The sequence below is a fragment of the Geotrypetes seraphini genome, chromosome 1 (genome assembly GCF_902459505.1).
Source record: "Geotrypetes seraphini chromosome 1, aGeoSer1.1, whole genome shotgun sequence".
NCBI lineage: Eukaryota > Metazoa > Chordata > Amphibia > Gymnophiona > Dermophiidae > Geotrypetes > Geotrypetes seraphini.
This window is the reverse complement of record NC_047084.1, coordinates 382,621,638-382,645,207: the sequence shown is the minus strand read 5'-3', so window position 1 is coordinate 382,645,207 and position 23,570 is coordinate 382,621,638. Positions and strand designations below refer to the sequence as shown.

Genomic DNA, 23,570 nt, shown 5'->3' with positions numbered 1-23,570 from the left:
AGGGAAAATCCTGTTATAAATCCTGTGTTTTAGGGTAGCCACTGATTTGTTATAGAACCTGCATTTCTGTTTAAAATACTGTGTTTTAGGTGGTATAGAGCCTATATTTCTAACTTACTAGTTTTTAGCCATTGTGTCTGATTAGGTGGAGAAGGGAGGGGCTCTGTTTTACTTCTAAGGTTAATTGCATTATCTTTGGGACATTGCTGTGAACAAGGCTGCCATGTGAACTTCAATAAGATAAGTTGCTCAACATTTCATATTCTGCTCTTTTCATTGGTTTTCAGCAATATATCTGCTTAATTTCTCTTCTCCCTGTTTCTTACTTAAAAAAAACAAAACAAAAAAGCACAAAAAAAACCCTTCTCTTTCCTCTGTTAAATCTTATTTCCTCTTCCTCTTCATAGGAATAAGGGTAAGACTTATAGTCCCACCATATATAGAGACCCAAATAGTCAGGACTACTCAAATCAAGTCACTTCACAACCAATCAAGATGACCTTTATTCTATGCAATCACTGTGGTGCTTTAATTCCAAGACATACTATTTGGAGGCTTAAGGCTTGCCCCATCTGTCTTCAACTTGCTAGTATTAAGGAGAAGCTTTGCAAACTTAAACAGGAATTGAATACAATTAAAGCAGCTTTCATCACTCCACAAAATCATACCAACTTACCACCTCTACCTCAAAGAATAAAACAGCCCAGGAATAAATGGATCACAGTAGGCTCAGGAAGACTGCGACATGTAACACAGAAACATCCACCTTAACAAATATTACCTCTACAGAATTCCTTCGCTCCACTAGTGCACTGCGATACTCAAGAAAACAGAAGGGAGGTGGGACTGGAACCAATGAAGGTAACTCAAGAGAGCAAGCACACCCTAAGCACAAATAAAAAGGCCAAAAACAGAAAACTATTACTGTTGGGGGGTTCCATCATCAGAGGCATTAACCTTGGAACACAAGGCGAGGAGACCAAAATAGTGAAATGTCTTCCAGGATCCTCAGCTACCAGGAGTTCCAGGCAAATACAGACTATAATTAAGGAAGAAACTAAGGATTTTAACACTGATGTTGTCATCCATCTGGGAACAAATGACCTGGCCTTCAACTCCACACTTGCAGCACAGAAAGCTTTTCGGGAGCTTGGTGAGGACGTGAAACCTTTTGTAAACACTTTAGCTTTTTCTGAAATACTGCCTGCATATGGAAAGGGAGAGCAAAGAGTGAAAAACACAGAAGACTTTAATAGATGGCTCAAAGCCTTGTGTCATCAAGAAGGCTTCAGGTACATAGGAGGATGGGGAAATATATGGAAGAACAAGAAGCTATATTGCACTGATGGGCTACATATTACTACAGCAGGAAAAAGAAACCTTGCAGAGAAATTTATACAATACAATATTTTTCTAGGCATTTAAACTAGAAGGTGGGGGTGATGTATGTACGAAGGACAATTATAGAGACCACCCCCGGCAAAAGAAAAGATGTGATAGTAAAGACTGCAACATAAGCAATATCAGCAACTCATTTCTTAGTATTGCAACGGAAAGTGAAACGACACAAAAATCCATACGAAAAAGGAGATTATCGCTGAAAAATAGTTGGAAAGCGATGACCACAAATGCTCGCAGTCTAAGCAACAAAGCCCTGATGTTAGAGGCAGATCTAGATATTGTCGCTATCACAGAGACATGGTTTAGTGAATCACATGGATGGTATGCAAACATACCGGGATATAATCTTTTTAGGAAGGACAGAGATGGTCAAAAAGGTGGAGGAGTAGCTCTCTATGTAAAGATCAATATCCAAGCGACCGAAATGCAAGGGACCTGAGGAGAGGAAGAAGCAATATGGATTGCTCTGAAAAGAGAAGATGGAACTTCTATCTATGTGGGTGTAATCTACAGACCTCCGACTCAATCGCAGCAAATTGATAAGGATCTGATTGTGGATATCCAAAAGTTTGGAAGGAAAGAGGAGGTTCTGCTGTTGGGAGATTTCAACCTGCCGGATGCGGACTGGAATGTTCCGTCTGCAGAATCGGAAAGAAGTAGGGAGATTGTGGATGCCTTTCAAGAGGCTCTGCTCAGACAAATGGTGATGGAACCCACAAGGGAAAAAGCGATATTGGATCTGGTCCTCACAAATGTAGAGAGTATCTCTAATGTTCGAGTGGGTACTCACCTGGGAAGTAGTGATCATCAAACGGTTTGGTTTGATATAACGGCTAAAGTGGAGAGCGGCCGTACGATACTTAAAGTCCTAGATTTCAAACGTACGGACTTTAATGCTATGGGAGAGTACCTGAAGAAAGAGCTGTTAGGATGGGAGGACATAAGAGAAGTGGAAAGACAGTGGTCTAAGCTGAAAGGAGCGATAAAAATGGCTACGGACCTTTATGTGAAGAAAATCAATAAAAACAAGAGAAAAAGGAAGCCGATATGGTTCTCCAACCTAGTGGCTGAGAAAATAAAGGCGAAAGAGTTGGCGTTCGTGAACTATAAAAAAAACCAAGAAGAGGAGAGCAGAAACTGCAGGGTGAAACTGAAAGAAGCCAAGAGAGAGAGATACGTCTGGCGAAAGCACAGGCGGAAGAACAAATGGCTAAAAATGTAAAAAAGGGAGACAAAAATTTTTTCAGATATATTAGTGAAAGGAGGAAGATGAAAAATGGAATTGCTAGGCTAAAAGATGCTGGGAACCAATATGTGGAAAGTGATGAGGAGAAAGCGAATATGCTAAACAAATACTTCTGTTCTGTGTTCACAGAAGAAAATCCTGGAGAAGGACTGAGATTGTCTAGCAAAGTTACACGAGAAAATGGAGTAGATTCTGCGCCGTTCACGGAGGAGGGTGTTTATGAGCAACTTGAAAAACTGAAGGTGGACAAAGCGATGGGACCAGACGGGATCCATCCCAGGATACTAAGGGAGCTCAGAGAGGTTCTGGCGAGTCCTATTAAAGACTTGTTCAACAAATCTCTGGAGACGGGAGTGATTCCTGGGGATTGGAGGAGAGCGGATGTGGTTCCTATTCATAAAAGTGGTCACAGGGATGAAGCAGGAAACTACAGGCCAGTGAGCTTCACTTCAGTTGTTGGAAAAATAATGGAAGTTTTGCTGAAAGAAAGAATAGTGTACTTCCTTGAATCTAATGGGTTACAGGATCCGAGGCAACATGGCTTTACAAAAGGTAAATCGTGCCAAACGAACCTGATTGAATTTTTTGATTGGGTGACCAGAGAGCTGGATCGAGGACATATGCTAGATGTAATTTACTTGGATTTCAGCAAAGCCTTTGATACAGTTCCTCATAGGAGGCTGTTGAACAAACGTGAAGGGCTGAAGTTAGGACCCAAAGTGGTGAACTGGGTCAGAAACTGGCTGTCGGACAGATGCCAGAGGGTGGTGGTTAATTGAAGTCGCTCGAAGGAAGGAAAGGTGAGTAGTGGAGTCCCTCGGGGATCAGTGCTGGGGCCAATCCTGTTCAATATGTTTGTGAGTGACATTGCTGAAGGGATAGAAGGAAAAATGTGCCTTTTTGCAGATGATACCAAGATTTGTAACAGAGTAGACACCGAAGAGGGAGTGGAAAATATGAAAAAGGATCTGCAAAAGTTAGAGGAATGGTCTAATGCCTGGCAACTAAAATTCAATGCAAAGAAATGCAGAGTAATGCATTTGGGGATTAATAATAGGAAGGAACCGTATATGCTGGGAGGAGAGAAGCTGATATGCACGGACGGGGAGAGGGACCTTGGGGTGATAGTGTCCGAAGATCTAAAGGTGAAAAAAACAGTGTGACAAGGCAGTGGCTGCTGCCAGAAGGATGCTGGGCTGTATAAAGAGAGGCGTAGTCAGTAGTAGGAAGAAGGTGTTGATGCCCCTGTACAGGTCATTGGTAAGGCCCCACTTGGAGTATTGTGTTCAATTTTGGTGACCATATCTGGCGAAGGATGTAAGAAGACTTGAGGCGGTCCAGAGGAGGGTGACGAAAATGATAGGAGGCTTGCGCCAGAAGACGAATGAGGAGAGACTGGAAGCCCTGAATATGTATACCCTAGAGGAAAGGAGAGACAGGGGAGATATGATTCAGACGTTCAAATACTTGAAGGGTATTAACGTAGAACAAAATCTTTTTCAGAGAAAGGAAAATGGTAAAACCAGAGGACATAATTTGAGGTTGAGGGGTGGTAGATTCAAAGGCAATGTTAGGAAATTCTACTTTACGGAGAGGGTGGTGGATGCCTGGAATGCGTTCCCGAGAGAGGTGGTGGAGAGTAAAACTGTGACTGAGTTCAAAGAAGCGTGGGATGAACACAAAGGATCAGAAAATAAGATTAAATATTGAACTAAGGCCAGTACTGGGCAGACTTTCACGGTCTGTGTCTGTATATGGCCGTTTGGTGGAGGATGGGCTGGGGAGGGCTTCAATGGCTGGGAGGGTGTAGATGGGCTACAGTAAGTTTTAACAGAGATTTTGGCAGTTGGAACCCAAGCACAGTACAGGGTAAAGCTTTGGATTTTTGCCTATTCGGGTCTTTATCTGCTGTCATCTACTATGTTACTATGTTACTATGTGTCTGGTCTCCTGGCAGCAGAAGCCACAAACCAATCTAACAGGGGTTGGGCAAATTCTAGCTTGTAGCCTGACCGAATAAATTCCAAGACCCACTGGTCTGCCGCAATGTGCATCCAGGCCTGCAGAAGCTCCAAGATCCAACTCCCTATCCGCAGAGGGGTCCTCAGCTCCCTAGCATCAACATGCTTTTTTTTGTTGTTTTTTGGGCAGATCGGGCAGAGGCAGGCTGAGAGTGCCTGTAGTTCACAAACTGGCCCCTGAAAGGATCTCTGCGACGAGGAAGGAGAATGTGGTCTATATGCACATAAAATCCTTCTGGAACCCCAAAAAGGGGGGCATTATACCATCCAGCTGAGCCTGCGGACGACGATCCATCACCAAACTCAAGACGGCATACAGCTAATTGCCCAACAGCAACTGCCCCTTGAAAGGAAGCCAGACTAGAGTTGCCATGGACGACATATCACCAGCCTACTGCCAAAGCATTAGGTGAGCTGACATAAAATATGCTGACCCTGAAGCTAGCCCTCTCAAAAGTTCATAGAACCATCCGTCATGAAGTCCATTCCAACCATCAGAAGCCGGAGGAGGAGGCTCTTCCGCCTCAGTCTCTAGCATGCACAGCAAGCTAGGCAGGCGCAGCACAAAGGACATCGCCATAGCAGCTTTAACTCCTAACTTAGTTAAGTCAAAAACTGTCACTAGGCAGTAACGTGCATCGGGTCACCTGAGCGCTCCAGGAATCACCTAGGGCCGCCTCAACAGCTACTGTCACTCCTGCGCCAGAGGATAGCAGAGGGAGATAGTGCTAGCATTCCAGAAAAGTCCATCCAGAGTCAAACTATTCCGTAACTATGAGACTGATATCCGGATGCCGCGGAAAGGACTCACACTGCGAGAGCACTCTGCAAAGCCAAGAGAAGAAGTAACAGAAATAGGAGGCGGCTTGGCATCCAAGCTCAAGGCCTGCAAAGATAGAACAATCAGATCAAGCAGCGCCGCAAAGTTAAACAAGAGCACCACAGTCTGATCAGCACCAGGATTCGGAGCCCCTAAGGAATCCGCGGATCCAGCATTCAAATCCGGATCCTCCAATCCAATCACCACAGCCCTTGCAACAAAATGCTCAAGGACCAGATTTGCCGCTGGCGCCCCTTGAACTGGCTGCGAAAAAGGAACAGATGGAGCTAGTACAGACGCAGAAATTCCTGAGGAGGTGCAGGAGAGATAGAACAGCCAGAAGCCAGATCCCCAGCTTGAAACTCGGAGCACAAAAATCTCATGCACTCTGAGAAGGTATCTGGACTAGAGAGTTGCGCGGGGACAGAAGTCTCACCCGTCCCCACCCATCCCCGCGAGGAACCCTCCGTCCCCACAAGGAATACCCTCCGTCCCCGCCCGTCCCTATAAACTTCAGAAATAGTTATTTCAGTTAATTATGCTACTGAATTAAAGGCTCTGGTAGAAACCCATTTAAAAATAAGCAAAAAGACTTTATTAATTTGGAAATATTAATTGGGAAGAATACATACTTTTTAAACGGGTTTCTACCAGAGCCTCTAAAATTTATAAATTTTTATCAACACAACTAATATACTACTTTATCCTGAAGCAAAAAAAAAAAATGAATTTTTTTCCTACCTTTGTTGCCTGGTTTCTGCTTTCCTCATGTTCTCATTCAATTCCTTCCATCCACTGTCTCTCTTCTCTCTGCGTCTTCCATTTGCTCTGTTACTGTACCTCTCCCTTTCTCCCCCCTTCCAAATTGGTCTGGCACCCATCTTCTTCCCTCCGCTCCCCCCATAGTCTGGCATCTCTGTCTTCTTCCCTGCCAGCGTCTTCTCCCCACTCTCTCTTCCCCATTTCCTTTCAGCGTCCTTCTCCCCCATGTCCTGTCAGCATCCTTCTCCCCCTCTGTCTTCCCCATGTCCTTTCAGCGTCCTTCTCCCCCCTCTGTCTTCCCCAGGTCCTTTCAGCATCCTTCTCCGCCCCTCCCGTCTTCCCCATGTGCTTTCAGCATCCTTCTCCACCCCTTTGTCTTCCCCATGTGCTTTCAGCATCCTTCTCTATCCCTTTGTCTTCCCCATGTGCTTTCAGCATCCTTCTCCCCCCTCTCGTCTTCCCTATGTCCTTTCAGCGTCCTTCTCCACCCCTTTGTCTTCCCCATGTGCTTTCAGCGTCCTTCTCCCCCGTCTTCCCCATGTGCTTTCAGCGTCCTTTTCCCCCCCTTTGTCTTCCCCAGTGCTTTCAGCGTCCTTCTCCACCCCTTTGTCTTCCCCAGTGCTTTCAGCGTCCTTCTCCCCCCTGTTTTACCCATTTCCCTTAAGCGTCTTTTCTTCTCCACTCCACATTTCCTCCCTTTCTCCCTCCCTGCCCCTTACCTTTGTGGCGCTTCCCCACCCGACTGACAACAGAAAAGGCCCGGTCCGACAAACCTCCCTGCCCTGTAGCCGCAAATCTAAATTACCTTCTTACAGCAGCTGGAGTATTGAAGCTGCTGTAAGAAGGTAATTTAGATTCGCGGCTACAGGGCAGGGAGGTTTGTCGGCCGGGCCTGTTGTCGGTCAGTCATGGGAAGCACCACAAAGGTAAGGGAACCTGACCGGCTGTGCACACTCCCCCCCATGGCTGCACCCGGGGCGGACCGCCCCCCCCCCCCCCCTTTGGTATGCCACTGCCTTTTCCCTACCTGCCCTGCCGCACACAGCTGACCGGAAGTCTTCCCGATGTCAGCGCTGACGTCGGAGGAAGGGAGGGCTTTGCTTAAGCCGGGGAAGACTTCCGATTGGGACTAGAAAATAATGGGAATAAAAGCCCGTGTCCCGCTGGTTGAGGAGAACTTCCTTGACAGCTCGAAGGCAAAGATCCTGAGCTTCCTGAAGAAGGGAAAGTTGCAACACACTGGAAGGAAACTCTCTTGAAGGGAGATCTGGTGGCTCTTGGATGAAATGAAGTGAATAACCCTCCCGAATGATGGTGAGAACCCAGAGGTCTGATGTAATCTGCTCCCACTGTTGGTAAAAATGATGGAATCAACCTAGCCCACACAGCGACCGACCCCAAAAAGAAATAAAAGACACAGAAATCTGCGATGCGAGAAAGGCACTTAGTACACAGCAGAGCTAAAAAACAGGGCTTCTCGGCTTCGCGGAAAACTAAGAACTGAGGAGACGCTGAGGAGATGCGCGCCCTGAGTCGGGTGGGAAAGCACACACGCATGCGCAGTACAGCACTCGCAAACCTGAAAATCTTCAAGCAAGTCTGCTTACGAGGCTGTCCACTGCGGGGCTCCGTGGAGGACATCACTCACATGTTGAGAATATGCTGCATGCTTGTAATGGGATAAAGAAAGTTAGGAAAGAATATAAAGAGAAACTTGTAAAGGAGGCAAAAAATCATAACAATTTTTTTAGGTACATAACAAGCAGAAAACCTGTGAGAGAATCCGTGGGACCGTTGGATGATCAAGGAGCAAAAGGGGTGTTTAGGGAAGATAAGACCATAGCGGAGAGACTGAATGAAATCTTTGCTTCGGTCTTTATGAAAGAAGATGTAAGAGATCTACCTAACTCAAAATAGTTTTCAAGGGCGATGATGCAGAGGAACTGAAAGAAATCTCGGTGAATCTGGAAAATGTACTAAGCCAAATCAACAAGTTAAAAAGTGATAAATCACCTGGACTGGATGGTATACATCCCAGGGTACTAAAAGAACTCAAACATGAAATTGCTGACCTGCTGTTAGAGATCTGTAAACCTGTCGCTAAAATCATCATCTACAGTACCTGAAGATTGGAGGGTGACCGATTTTTAAAAAAGGGATCCAGGGGAGATCCAAGAAATTACAGACCTGTAAGATTGACTTCAGTGCTGGGCAAAATGGTGGAAGCAATCATAAAAAATAAAATTGTGAAACACGTAGACAAACATGATTTAATGAGACAGAGTCAGCATGGGTTCAGCCGAGGGAGATCTTGCCTTACCAATTTGCTTGACTTCTTTGAAGGTGTGAATAAACATGTGGATAAAGGTAAGCCAGTTGATGTAGTGTATCTAGATTTTCAGAACGCTTTTGATAAAGTTCCTCATGAGAGGCTTCTGAGAAAATTAAAGAGTCAAGGGATAGGTGGCAAAGTTCAGTTGTGGATTAGGAATTGGTTATCAGATAGAAAAGAGAGGGTAGAGTTAAATGGTCATTTTTCTCAATGGAGGAGAGTAAACAGTAGAGTACTGCAGAGATCTGTACTAGGACCGATGCTATTTAACTTATTTATAAATGATCTGGAAATTGGAATTATAAGTGAGGTGATTAAATTTGCAGATGACACCAAACTGTTCAAAGCTGTTAAATCATATGCGGATTGTGAAAAATTACAGGAAGATCTTAGCAAACTGGAAGACTGGGCATCCAAGTGGCAGATGAAATTTAATGTGGGCAAATACAAAGTGATGCACATTGGGAAGAATAACCCAAATCACAGTTACCTTGGGGGTTAGCACCCAAGAAAAGGATCTGGGTGTCATTGTAGATAATACAATGAAACCTTCCGTTCAATGTGCGGTGTCGGCCAAAAAGCAAACAGGGTGCTAGAATTATTTAAAAAGGGATGGTTAACAAGAATACAAATGTTATAATATGCCTGTATTGCTACATGGTGCGACCTCATCTAGAATATTGCATTCAATTCTGGTCTCCTTATCTCAAGAAAGATATAGCGGCACTAGAAAAGGATCAAAGAGCGACCAAGATGATATAGGGGATGGAACTCCTCTTGTATGAGGAAAGACTAAAAAGATTAGGGCTCTTCAGCTTGGAAAAGAGACGACTGAGGGGAGATATGATTAAAGTCTACAAAATCCTGAGTGGAGTAGAACAGGTACAAGTGAATCGATTTTTCACTCCGTCAAAAATTACAAAGACTACGGACACTCAATGAAGTTACAGGGAAATACTTTTAAAACCAATAGGAGGAAATACTTTTTCACCCAGAGAATAGTTAAGAACATAAGAATTGCTGCTGTTGGGTCAGACCAGTGGTCTTTTAAGCTCTGGAACCCGTTGTCAGAGGTTGTTGTAACAGCGGATAGCATAGCTGATTTTAAGAAAGGTTTGGGCAATTTCCTGGAAGAAAGTCCATAATCTGGTATTGAGAAAGCCATATGGGGGAAGCCACTGCTTGCTTCGGATCGGTAGGGACGTGGATTGGCCCCGTGAGAACTGGCTACTGGGTTTGATGGAACATTGGTCTGACCCAGTAAGGCTATTCTCATGTTTTTATTTATTTATAAGATTTCAAATAATATTCCAACCATAACATCTTGTACAGAAAGTGTGATCCAGAGATAACAATATTGCTACAATAATAAAAATCCCAAAGAAAAAGAAAAATTTCTATTCAACTTAATTACACTCAAGTCCTCTATAAACTGGAACTAGGATAGAGAACAAGAGTAATTAAATTAGGAACATAATCTATAAAAAGTATACTAGTGATCTGCTGCAGAACAGAGCCAATTACTAATTGGATGCAGTAGTCGATGTTCCCACATTCTCAAGACGCTTTAAGGAGAGAAAATTTACTAATCCCCTCTTCTATTAAACTGCACTAGCAGTTTTTAGCGCAGAGAGCTGCGCTAAATGGCCCATGCTGCTCCCAACGCTCATAGGAACTCTATGAGCAACAGGAACAGCGTGGGCCATTTAGCTCGGCTCCCCGCGCTAGAAAACTGCTAGCACAGTTTAACAGAAGAGGTCCTAAATATGTCGGTTCTACAAAAACATATTTCACAGAACGAATCTAATAACACACTTGCAAGTATATCTGAGGAAAAATGTACCCCCTAGCTGAATAACCCCAGGTTTAAAAATCAGGAATTCTCGTCTTCTTTTCCGAGTCTTCCTTGAGACGTCAGGGAATATTTGAATTTGGCACCCTAGAAGTCTTTAGATCTGTTCTTCAAGAAAAGTTTGAGGATCCAATCCTTGTCTGGAGCTAAAGCTACAATCAATAAGAGGGTGGCGGGAATAGCCACTTCCCTTTCAGATTGTTCCAATAGTGCGGAAACATTTAAAGGACCTTCCTGTGAGTCACCATCATCTTCTTTAGTTTGTGGATTTTGATATTTAACCGGCAAATAATACGCCTGTGTAAGGGAGATAGTGAATTTTCCGGGATCTTCAAAATTTCCAAGAAATAACATTTTACCATAACTTGAGGAGAGATTGAGGAAATCCTAGGAAAATTAATTAACCGTAAATTGTTAATTCTACTATTGTTCTCAAGGGCTTCCAATTTTCTTCTCATCATTAAATTATCTCTTACAAGCATATCTTGATTATGTTTAACAGTTGTCAACTCTTTATCATACTTTGAATGTCAGATTTTGCTAAAGTCATATCTTGAGTCAGAGTTAATTTCTTCCTTCCGATTTTTCAATTCCTTATTTAAATGTTCAATTTGGGGATTAGGAATTTCCCAAATTCGCCACCAAATCCCAACTGCAGGTATGTTTAAGAACATAAGAATTGCCATTGCTGGGTCAGACCAGTGGTCCATCATGCCCAACAGTCCGCTCACACAGCGGCCCTCTGGTCAAAGACCAGCGTCCTAACTGAGACTGAGACTAGCCCTACCAGCGAACATCCTTGTTCAGCAGGAACTTGTCTAACTTTGTCTTGAATACCTGGAGGGTGTTTTCCCCTATGACAGACTCCGGAAGAGCGTTCCAGTTTTCCACCACTCTCTGGGTGGGTGAAGAAGAACTTCCTTACGTTTGTATGGAATCTATCCCCTTTCAACTTTAGAGAGTGCTCTCTCGTTCTCCCTACCTTGGAGAGGGTGAACAACCTGTCCTTATCTACTAAGTCTATCCCCTTCAGTACCTTGAATGTTTCAATCATGTCCCCTCTCAATCTCCTCTATTCAAGGGAGAAGAGGCCCAGTTTCTCTAATCTTTCGCTGTACGGCAGCTCCTTCAACCCCTTAACCATCTTAGTCACTCTTCTCTGGACCCTTTCAAGTAGTACCGTGTCCTTCTTCATGTAAAGCGACCAGTGCTGTACGCATTACTCCAGATGAGGAGGGCCCAACATGGCCCGGTACAGCGGCATGATAACCTTCTCCGATCTGTTCGTGATCCCCTTCTTTATCATTCCTAGCAGAATTCTGGTAAAGATGGCGACCAAATTTATCCATAGTATGACTCTCACGTCTTGGTGGTGTAGTGGCATAAACCCTGGAACTTGAGGATTTTTTAAGAGAGGATTCAACAAACACCGACTGGTATGGTAGTTGAGATTTATAAACGCCAGGGCAAGATTGTATTCTATTAAGTGAGTCAATCTTTCTAGGAGTGACAGAAAGAAGATTCTCCCAGGTCTTAAAGAGCACTACTTTGAGGAGACTGTGTAGAGGCAACTTAAGAAGCTCTTTAGGAGGCTCATTGTAATCCAAAGCATCAAGGAGTTCTGCTCTGAGCTCAGTGTCTGCCTCCAATTTGACAGGTAGAGCTTTCCCTCAACTGTCTGATATATTTGATAAATGAAAGTCCCTCAGAAGATGGATCTGAAGGGATACCATATGACTCAGGAGCAGATAATGTAGGCTCATACTCAGTTTCAGTATGGTGATGGGACAGGTCAGAATCAACTTCTTGTACCCTAGGTAATTCTCTGTAGGTCGAAGATTTTCTAGGTGGAGGAGACTGATGAGTGTGAGAATGTCAAGAAAAGCTTCTTCAACAACATCTGTACAGAGCTGATGATGATGGAGAATGGTACTGTATCTATGCAGACCTGGAATTGTTACCATGTGGACTCAAGAGTGCGACGCTCAGACTGGGCCAGTACTGAGGGAGTCAACAGGTCACCAAGCTCCCTCCGTAAAAACACTTGTTGAGTTGTTCTTTGAAAACTTGCGGTACTGAAGGATGTTGAGGGGTGGAGACCTTGATGAGGATGGGGGTCCAACTTGGGGGTTAGCGCCCAAAAAAAGATCTGGGTCATTGTGGACCATACAATGAATCCTTCTGCCCAATGTGCAGCAGCAGCCAAAGAGATATTTAAAATTATTTTAAAAGAGATGGTTAACAAGTCTAAGAATGGTACAAAGCCTCTATCACTCCATGATACAAACTCCCCTTGAGTAGTGCATTCAATTCTGGTCACCTTATGTGAAGAAAGATATAGTGGAACTAGAAAAGGTTAAAAAAGAGCGACCAAGATGATAAAGGGGATGGAACTCCTCTTATATGAGGAAAAACTTAAAAGGTTAAGGCTCTTAGGCTTGGAAAACAGACCTCCTTAGAGCCTTGTTTCTCCATAGCACCAGATATCCCAGCCGTGGGTTTGTTCAGGAGGAATAAATCACTCCCAGATATTTCAAATCGGCAAGCCCTCCAATACACTGGCCTCTCAAGACGAGAGCTCTTCCTCTTTGGGTAAACTCTCATCTCGCGGTGAGTTGGCTTCCAATGGGGGCAGCTGTAGAGGTGGCGTCCTCACGTCAAGGCTCAGAGTAACATCCATCCCAAGGGTATTTGCCGTGACACTACTCTCTGCCAGGGAGTGATTCCCCATTACTTGCTCTTGTTGGTGGCATCTGAAAAAATTATCAATAGTAGCAAGGGGGACTTCTAAGCGCCGGGAGGTACCACTGATGTTTTTTCCCCCTTCTCTTCGGCATCTCAGGCTAAAAACCAAGAGAGGCAATCAGAGGCGTCCGCTCAGCAGTGGGTAGAAGCAGCCATCTTGGATCCCAGAAACTATTCTTGTTTTTAAGGTAGCCTGAATTCTGTATGGACACCGGTGCGCAATTAACACGTGATACTCTGCCGCTTCTTAGGCAGCTCCCAAGACCTGCGTCCTATACAGAATGAGGCCCAAAAAGTATCTTAATTCAAGAAAGTTTGGGACAAGTGTAATGGATCTCTAAGGGAGAGGAAGGGATAGATGTCACAGTTAGGCTATATAGTGATTATCTGACTTAATTTTTCTCTGTTTTCAATAAGAACAGAAATAAAACTACCATATATGCTCAAATATAAGTTGATCCCCCCTTTTTCCCCCCCAAAAAGAAGGAAAAATGGTTGACTCGAATATAAGTCAGGCAGCTTAATATTCAAGTGCCCTGCCCTGTCAGGATCTCCACCCAGCCCCCTCCCTGCCAAGCTCTGCACCCAGCCCCCTTCCTGCCAGGCACTGCACCCAGCCCCCTTCCCTTCCTCATCAGGTTCTGCACCCAGCACCCTTCCTTCCTCGTCAGGCTCTGCACCCATCACCCTTCCCTCCCATCAGAAGCTGCACCCAGGACCCTTCTTTCCCTCCCTCCCCTATAAGGCTCTGCACCCAGCACCCTTCCTTTCTTCCCTCCCCTGTCAGGCTCCGCACCCAGCACCCCTCCCTACCGTCAGGCTCTGCACCCAGCACCCTTCCATCCTTCCCCTGTCAGGCTCTGCACCCTCCCTCCCAGGTTCTACCCCCTGCCCCCCCCCTGCCCTATCCTCATACATCTGCCGATCCCTGGTGGAGGTGCAATGGGCAAGAGCAAGCTTTCTGAACTCCTGCCCCGCTGCTAATCGGCTGCGCAGATCCAGTTTCTTCGGCTGAGTGGCACAAGCAGGAGCATGATTTGGCGCTGCTGCTCGGCGTTGAGCGGCTTCCTTACTGGTTCCCACGAATTCTCTTGCTCATGCCACTCAGCGGCCAAAGAAACTCGATCTGTGGCAGCCTGTTAGCAATGGGGCAGGAGTGTGGAAAGCTTGCTCCTGCCCGCTGCACTTCTACCAGGGATCGGCAGAGGTATGAGGATAGGGCAGGGAGGAGGGCAGAGTCTGGCAGTGGCAGGGGCGGCCTGCAAAATTCTGGGAAGGGGTGTTGGCTCGAATATAAACCGGGACCCCCATTTTTGGGCCAATTTTTTGGCCCCAAAATCCCAGTTTATATTTGAGTATATACGGTAGCAATGAACTACTACTGTTTGTTTAAGAGCCCAAAAAAGTCCTAAACAATTCTCCCCATTTTGTGCCTACAATAGATAAAGCATTTTCTCACATTTCTCCATTTCATTTATTAAAATGATTATGCAGAAACACAAAATTAACCGATAAACAATCAGTTATTGATCCCACCTGGTATCGAGTTTTAATTCGGCTAATTTACGCCTCAGCTCTTCTCGGCTCATTCTGTTAACACGGCCATTGGTAGCTGCCAGCTCTTTGTACACGGGGTCGCTGTAATCGTCAGCAGTAACGGAATTCGTTTCCCTTTCTTCTTCGCCATCCAGTCTACATCGCTGCCCACCCTAAACAAAAAATTATTAGTAAGTTGCAAAAAAATAGAACTTGCAGCATCGCATTATTTAAAAACAAAAAACAAGCACAGCACACGACACTAATGGGCATAGAGGAAAGCACATTCTTCTCAGAAAAGGCCCTGGAAACAATGGCACAGCAAGACAAGGAAAACAGAACGCAAGACAGAAAGCACCCTGGCAGGCATGCCTTTTAATATCACCCACTCTGTGTAGCGTGGACGATCTACCGCAACTTGCAGAAACTAATGCTCTTGCAGATCTCATTCTTTCGTGCAACTCCAGTTTTCCTTTTCATCCCCCATTCCACTCGGAGAAAGTTGACTGCTCAATCCATCTTTTCCACTTTCGTCGCCAGACACTAACCTAGCGACCCAAGACCGCGTGCGGTTCTTTGATGTCACTCTATAGAGCCAACCAATCAGATTCCTAAGGTTAGGCAATAGGAAGAGGTTTTCGTGTCACCTAAGACAAAACTGATTTGGAGGCGCGCATAAATTTACATAGGATCAGGCGCTTATGGATGAGGTTGTGGAATAGCTAGATTTGAATGCTGGTGCAAGGCTGAATTAACACTAAGGCCCAGATGCACTAAACTCACCATGCTTCTAACGATCAACCCTAAACTAGTTGAACCAGTTTAGCATTGATGTAATTTAACAGACTAATATACATAATGGCTCAAGGCTAGATGCACTTGAATTGTTACCTGCCAGAGCATTTTTTCTTAGGTTTGACTTACGATTGTTTACTCATTTACTTATTGTACCACATATTCCTCATGTACTGGAAATGTTCATCCTTATTCTGTATTTTTGAAAAACTTTAATAAACAAATCTTGACTAAAAAAAAAAGACCATGGCAGTCGCTGTTGGCAGATGTTTTGGCTGATTGTGGAACAGAGATTGACATACCAACAAGTTATCCCAGGACAAGCAGGCATGATATTCTCACATGTGGGTGACGTCATCTACGGAGCCCCAGCGCGGACAGCTTTTCAAGCAAACTTGATTGAAGTTTCAAGTTTGCTACACTGCACCACGCATGTGCATGCCTTCTTGCCCACTAGAGGGCACATCCCCACCTCGTGGTCCTCAGTTCAGTCTTTTCCGCGGAGCCAGAAGCCCTGTGGAAATTGTGCTCTTCGTGTTTAGCCTTCTGACACCGCGGCTGAGTGTTTTTCTCTTGGTCGCTGTGCTTATTTTGCTTTTTTCTTTGATTGTGTATCGAGTTTCGTAAAAAAAAAAAAAAACTTTTATTTTCTTCAGTCGGCTCCGGGGGCTCCCGGTAGCCGCGGCCGCAGGACCTCGTTCGTTCCCGGACGGGTTTCGTGTCCATGTCCCGTCCCTTGACGGGTTTTAAAAAAGTGCACCTGGTGCGATCGTCTCCTGTCAATTACCGATCCTCACCGGTGGTGCTTGCTTTGTTTGGGCCCTGAGCACCCGACCGATTCTTGTACTCGGTGCTCTACTTTTCAAACCCGGGCCCTCCGCCGCCGTCGGATGGCGGAGCTCTTTGCGGTGGACTCCGGGGCGGGGAAGGCCTCGACGTCGGCCTCGGCCCCGGCCTTGACCTCGGCCTCGTCTCCCTCGACCCGTCAGCCCGCTTCGTCGAAGCCGGTCTCCTCGACCCCGAAGTCAACGAAGGGTAAGTCCTCACTTCCTTCTTCTCTTCCAGCCTCGAAGAAGCCATCCTCTGGATCGACGGGGGCGGGTGGGTCGTCCTCGGCCCGCCCCGAGCGTCGAAGTCGGGTGCCCCGCGGGAATACTCGAGACCGAGGTCGCCCTCGAGGGAGCACCCGCCGGCCCCGGATCTGCCTGCCATGATGGCGGTACCGGCCTTTCAGGACTTACTCCGTGCACTTATTACCTCGGAGCTGTCCGGTGCCCTCGCGCACCTCCAGCCGCCTTCGGTGGCCCCGGCGTCGGCGGCCTCAGTCTCGGTACCCTCGACCTCGGCTGACCAGCCTGAGCTGAGCGTGCGGCCTCGGGACAAGGGGCGGAGGGTTCGGAGGATCTCTTCCTCTTCGTCCAGGTCCTCCCGGGGCTCCTCGCCCTCGGGTCGGCCTCGAGCGAAGCGTCGGTCGAGGAAGCCCAAACGTCAACGAGTTTCTCCTCGACGACGCGGTCGCTCCTCGCCGACCGGGGCCGAGACCCTTCGGGTCTCCGAGCTTCGCCTCGATAATCCGAGGCTTCTCCGTTCCTCCGAGGTTGAGTACTCGAGGGACTCTTCGCCGAGACGGAGGGGGCGTGCCTCGATCCCTCATACCCCGGGGACTTCCCGCAGGGGTTCCTCGGGGCGTGGCCGGTCCCCGACCCCATCGAGATCGCTTGATGCGGCCTCTTGGGGTTCGGGGTCAGGCACGGGGAGGGAGCCTCGTTATTCCCGTGAGGCTTCCCCTTCCTTCTTGGCGACGAAGACTTCTCGTTCTCCCTCGCCTCCTTCAAAGCCCTCTTCCTTTTCCAGATTTGTCCTTGATATGGGAAGAGCCTTGGACCTTGATCTGGCGTCAGGGTCTCAATATACGAAGGAATTTTTGGAGGAGCAGGATTTGCCTTCTCCTCCCAGAGAGACCCCCCGGCTGCCTCTTAACAAGGTTCTACACCAGACCTTCCTGAGGAACTTGGACTCCCCTCTTACAGTCACAGCTGTTCCGTCTAAGATGGAGTCTAAGTACCGCACAGTCCCCTGCAAGGGCTTCGATAAAGCGCAGTTGTCTCACCAGTCGTTGCTGGTGGAGTCGGCGTTGAAGAAGTCCCAGCCTTCTCGGGTCTCGGCTGCGGTTCCCCCCGGGCGGGAGGGGCGGACCCTGGACAAGTTTGGTCGTCGCCTCTATTCTAACTCCTTGATGGCGGCCAGGGTCCTTAATTACGCTTTCACCTTCTCCTCCTATTTAAGGCAGATGGTCAAGGCGTTGCCCGGGTATTATGGAGTCATGCCTGATTCCCATAAGGAGGATTTTGGCGCCTTTATGGCCAATTTATCCCAGCTGCGCCTCTACCTCTTTCACGCAGTCTACGATGCCTTTGAGTTGGCCTCTCGCGTGTCCGCCTTTGCGGTGGCGATGCGCCGTCTCGCATGGCTTCGTACGTTAGATATGGACCCGAACTTGCAGGAACGCCTGGCCAACCTTCCCTGTGTTGGCTCCGAGTTGTTCAATGAGTCCTTGGAGGCGGCGACCAAACGCTTGTCTGAACATGAGCGCTCTATCGCCTCATTGGTCCGTCCTAAACCCCGGGCCCCGCTGCAGAAGCCGTTTAGACCTCCTCCGCGGCGGTACCCACAGAAGTCGACGCCGGCCTTCTCCAGACCTCCGACCCGGCGTCCCCAGCAGCAGGGCAGAACGTCCCAACCAAAGCCTCAGGCGCAAGGAGCGTCTAAACCCGCTCCATCTTTTTGACATGATGCGCGGTTGGGGGCGGGCCTCCTCCGCACTGTCAAAGGACCCCCTTCCTATCGGGGGCCGATTACAGGCCTTTCTTCCAGCCTGGGCCCAGATCACGTCGGACGCTTGGGTGCTCCGGATCATCTCCGAGGGTTACTCGCTAAACTTCTTAGCCAGGCCGCCGGAACATCCGCCGGGGGCTTCTCTTGCCTGTCGAGACCAGCTTCCTCTCCTCCTGTCGGAAGCCAAGTCCTTGTTGAGCCTTCGGGCGGTGGAGCCTGTTCCCCCGAACCAAAGGGGACGGGGGTTTTACTCCCGGTACTTCTTGGTCCCGAAGACAGGGGACTTACGCCCAATTCTGGACCTCCGAGGGCTCAACAAGTTTCTTGTTCGGGAGAAGTTCCGTATGTTGTCCCTCCCAGTCCTGTACCCTCTGTTAGACTCGGGGGACTGGATGTGCTCCCTGGACCTGAAGGAAGCGTATACTCATGTTCCGGTGCATCCCGCCTTCCGCAAGTTCTTACGGTTCCAGGTGGGGGAGTTGCACCTCCAGTATCGCGTCTTTCCCTTCGGGCTGGCCTCGTCTCCTCGGGTCTTCACGAAGTGTATGGTGGTGGTCACGGCTGCCCTGAGATCTCAGGGGCTGCAGGTCTTCCCCTACCTGGACGATTGGCTGATCAAGGCTTCATCCCGGGAAGGGGTTATCTCAGCGACCTGACAGACTATCATTTTTCTTCAACGTCTGGGGTTCGAGGTAAATTTTCCCAAATCGCAACTGTGCCCGGCTCAATCCCTGCAGTTTATCTGGGCCGTGCTGGACACGGTTTGCCTTCGGGCGTTCCTTCCCTCGTCGAGACTGGAGGCTCTGCTTCGCCTGGCCCGTCAGATTTTGCTGCAGCGCTCCGTATCTGCCCACAGACTGATGATTCTACTCGGCCACATGGCTTCGACAGTTCATGTCACACCGTTTGCATCCGAGACTCCCTCAGTGGACCTTGGCCTCCCAGTGGCGTCAGGATCGAGATCCACTCTCCCTTCCTGTAACGGTGACTCCTTCCTTGAAACGATCGCTCCGTTGGTGGACCAACTCTTCCAATCTTTCCGGGGGTTTGCTCTTTCTCGTCCCTCCACATCGCAAGGTCCTGACCACGGACTCTTCGGAGTACGCGTGGGGAGCTCACCTCGACGGTCTGCGGACTCAAGCGCTATGGTCGGCGGAGGACCGTCTTTGTCACATCAATGTGTTGGAGCTTCGCGCCATTTTCCTGGCAGCTCGAGGGTTCGGTCATCTGCTGCGCAATCAGGTAGTCCTGGTACGGACGGACAACCAAGTGGCCATGTATTATGTAAACAAACAAGGGGGAACGGGCTCTTGGTCTCTGTGCCGGGAAGCCTTGCGCCTTTGGGAATGGGCGACCTCCCAGAACATCTTCCTGCAGGCGGTCTACATTCAGGGAGAAAAGAATTGTCTCGCAGACAAACTCAGTCGTCTTCTCCAGCCGCACGAGTGGTCGCTAAACTCCCGAGTCTTACGCGAGGTCTTCGACCGCTTGGGGACCCCTCAGGTGGATCTTTTTGCTTCCCTGGAGACTCGCAAACTGCCCCTCTATTGTTCCCGGATTTACTCCCAGGACCGTCTCGAGGCAAATGCCTTCCTTCTCGACTGGGGAGGGAGATTCCTTTATGCGTTTCCTCCTTTTCCTCTGATCTTGAGGACGTTGGTTCACCTCAAGTCATCCAGAGCCACTATGATTCTCATAGCGCCACGTTGGCCTCGTCAGCACTGGTTTTCCCTGCTCCTTCAACTCAGTGCCAGGAAGCCTCTACTTCTGCCAGTTTTTCCCTCTCTGCTGTCTCAGAGTCGGGGTTCACTGTTGCATCCCAATCTTCAGTCATTACATCTGACGGCTTGGTTCCTTTCCCCCTGACTTCGGCGGTCAGGGAGGTGTTGGAAGCCTCGCGCAAGGCCTCGACTCGGCTTTGTTATTCCCAGAAGTGGACCAGATTTTCATCCTGGTGTGCCTCGCACCATCTGGACCCGAGTTTCGTTCCGGTGTCCTCGGTTCTGGAATATTTGCTGCATTTGTCCAAGTCTGGGCTGAAGACAACTTCCATCCGAGTGCATCTCAGTGCTATTGCTGCTTTCCATCGGCATCTAGAGGGACGTTCTCTCTCTCTGCATCCTCTGGTGGGTCGTTTCATGAGGGGTTTAGTTAATGTTAATCCTCCTCTGAAACCTCCTCCTGTAGTTTGGGATCTGAATGTGGTCTTGGCTCAGCTGATGAAACCTCCCTTTGAGCCAATTGACAAGTCTCTTCCTAAGTTTCTCACTTGGAAGGTGGTCTTTTTACTTGCGTTCACGTCTGCTCGTCGAATTAGTGAGCTTCAGGCTTTGGTTGCGGACCCGCCCTTTACTGTGTTCCATCATGACAAGGTGGTTCTTCGCACTCATCCGAAATTTCTACCTAAGGTTGTGTCTGATTTCCACCTCAATCAGTCTATTGTCCTTCCGGTGTTCTTCCCGAAGCCCCACTCTCATCCTGGTGAGGCGGCGCTTCACATGCTTGACTGTAAGAGGGCGTTGGCCTTTTATCTCCAACGTACCAAGTCTCATCGGAAGGTTCCTCAATTGTTTTTGTCCTTTGATCCTAATCGGTTGGGACATCCTATTTCCAAGCGCACCTTGTCCAACTGGTTGGCTGCTTGTATTTCTTTTTGCTACGCTCAGGCTGGTCTCACGCTCCATGGTCGAGTCACGGGGCATAAGGTCAGGGCTATGGCAGCTTCTGTTGCTTTCCTCCGGTCTACTCCTGTGGAGGACATATGTAAAGCTGCCACTTGGTCTTCGGTTCATACGTTCACCTCCCACTACTGTCTGGACACTTTGTCCAGAAGCGACGGCCGGTTTGGCCAGTCGGTGTTACGTAACTTGTTTTCCTAAATTGCCATCCTCCCACCTGCCCTTTTTTGGTTGGCTTGGAGGTCACCCACATGTGAGAATATCATGCCTGCTTGTCCTGGGATAAAGCACAATTACTTACCGTAACAGGTGTTATCCAGGGACAGCAGGCATATATTCTCACAACCCGCCCTCCTCCCCGGGGATGGCTTCTTTGCTGGTTATGGAACTGAGGACCACGAGGTGGGGATGCGCCCTCTAGTGGGCAAGAAGGCATGCACATGCGTGGTGCAGTGTAGCAAACTTGAAACTTCAATCAAGTTTGCTTGAAAAGCTGTCCGCGCTGGGGCTCCGTAGATGACGTCACCCACATGTGAGAATATATGCCTGCTGTCCCTGGATAACACCTGTTACGGTAAGTAACTGTGCTTTTCCATGCAAGTGATTTGCACAGAGGTTCATCGTAATCCCGTCTGACCACTTTGACACATGCGCTCTGGTTTGGGGAAGCCCAAAGCAGCCTCCTGCCACTCAGCTATTGGGGCTTTTTTCTTTCGCCAGTTTCGCCTCCCTCCCTCTAGCGTTAGAATCTGTCACCGATGGGTTCTGTCTGCCGTGGTATCTTTTTGTTGCTTCATTTCCGTCATGGGAAGTCAGTTGACCCAACTAAATGAATGTAAAGAGCCAAAGGCTGTACTAACTTCCAAACAAAAAAAAATTCCAGCAGCTGGAGAATAAAACGAATGCACATCACAGTGCTGAACTCTCCTCGGTGGCCACTTATCAGCAGCCCCGCTCCCGATCTCCGTGCTCTCCTGGCGCCAACGGTGCTCCCAACATTTTTTCATCACCCCATCCTTCATTTATCCCCACCCCATCCTTCATTTATCCCCACCATTACCATCACCATTTCTCACGTCGGTGGTCATTAAAATCTACTGCCACTCCTAGGAAAAACAGCCTAAGAATAAAGCCAAGGAACTTGGAAAAAAAATACTATAAAAATTTGATCATTAACCTTAATTATGAAAATTATATATTTCACAACAAACTTCTGTTGCAGGATCTTTCAAGATTTACAGTTGCTCTCATCTCCGTGATAAATATTGGAGGAAGTTTACGAGGAATGCAAGCTAGCTGCTTATGGCCATTACAGTGTTTTAGTAAAAACAAAAATCCTGGCAGATGTAGCAGGGGCCAAGAAACGTCTTCATTTATTTGGTGCAATTATACCTTCCAACTGTGCCTTCAGTTGCCGATTGGTCTGTACTCTGTTTAAGGAACTGGATCTCCTCTGCATGCTTTTTCTCTTCTACTTGCCGCCTTTCAGCCCCTCCCGCTTCACAAGCTCTGATATTCTCTTCCGCATGTCGGATTTGCCGCGCTTAGCCTGCGAGGCCTTCCTCATGCCAAATGCTACGCTGCTCTCGTAAAGGGCTGCGATGGTCATTGCGGATCTCGTCTCTCACTCCCAACAGAAGCACGCCTCGCTCCGGATCAGCTCATCAAAGCACTGGTGGGGATACGTATGTTCTGTGCGCGGGGAGCTTTACTCCCAGTGCTTCGATGAACTGATCAGGGAGATTATCATTAACTGCGCGGAGGGAAGCTTGGGGGAGGGGGCAGGCTGTTGCGGACTCACTTTCAAAGGCCTGCTCTCCTCGAGCGGCTCAGCAGCCATGATCCCGCCTGCAGACTCCCTGCTAAAGAATGACAACCTCCATGCTCATCATCCGCAACACGGACAGGAAGTCCCCCCACGTTTTCTTTTAAAAAAAAAAAAAAAAATTTCAGCGGGCACTGTGTTACGAGTGATTTCCTGTTCTCATTGGTTAAATTGGACGTCGATCAAGGAGCAACCGTTTCCCATAGGATCAAAGAACTAGGTACTAAGGCGCAGATAAACTAAGTTTCTTGTCAATTGACGGTGGAAGCCGCCTATCAAATCTCTTGGTCGGCTTCTTAAGCACGTTTTTGATAATACAGGCTGAATCCCAATTGGCTTTCACACTGGCAGACGAGGGAAAACTACGGCCGCCTCAGGTGCAGAGTTTTACAGTTCTGCGGTTTGGATTTTTGTTATTGGGAGAGAGGGAGGCTGTGGATCCTTCTGAACTGTTTCGGGAGCGGAGAGTATCCACCGCTGTGACAGGATTTGCAGCTTTTACCATTGTTGGTATTTTTTGGGGAGCTTCCTGTGGTTCTGGTTGGTGCTGGTGTTCTCCTGATTTCTTTTGACATATTGGTCTGTGACAGCCCAGGTCTCCCAAAACAAGGGCTTGGCTCTAGAGAGTTGCACTGGAACAGAAATCCCACCCGTCAGCGTGAGGAATCCCTTCCATCCCCCCCTAAAAGTAACCTGTCCCCATAAAAAGCAGCAATTACTTC

At 47.8% G+C, this 23,570-nt stretch overlaps 1 protein-coding gene across 2 annotated transcripts in view; it reads right to left on the bottom strand.

Annotated features, from left to right (window-relative positions):
* Window positions 1–22,971, bottom strand: part of ERI1 (exoribonuclease 1) — a 91,481-nt gene extending 68,510 nt beyond the window's left edge. Inside the window, exons 1-2 of one of the 2 annotated variants that reach the window (XM_033916108.1) lie at window positions 22,825–22,971; window positions 14,716–14,888 (exon numbers count right to left, since the gene is read on the bottom strand). In XM_033916108.1, the coding sequence (XP_033771999.1) occupies window positions 14,716–14,888; window positions 22,825–22,863 (212 nt within the window). In that variant the 5' untranslated portion in view covers window positions 22,864–22,971. Of the gene's footprint in view, window positions 1–14,715; window positions 14,889–22,415; window positions 22,734–22,824 lie in introns of those variants that run through there. The other variant, XM_033916118.1, reaches the window with a different exon arrangement.
* Window positions 22,972–23,570: the final 599 nt, after the last annotated feature.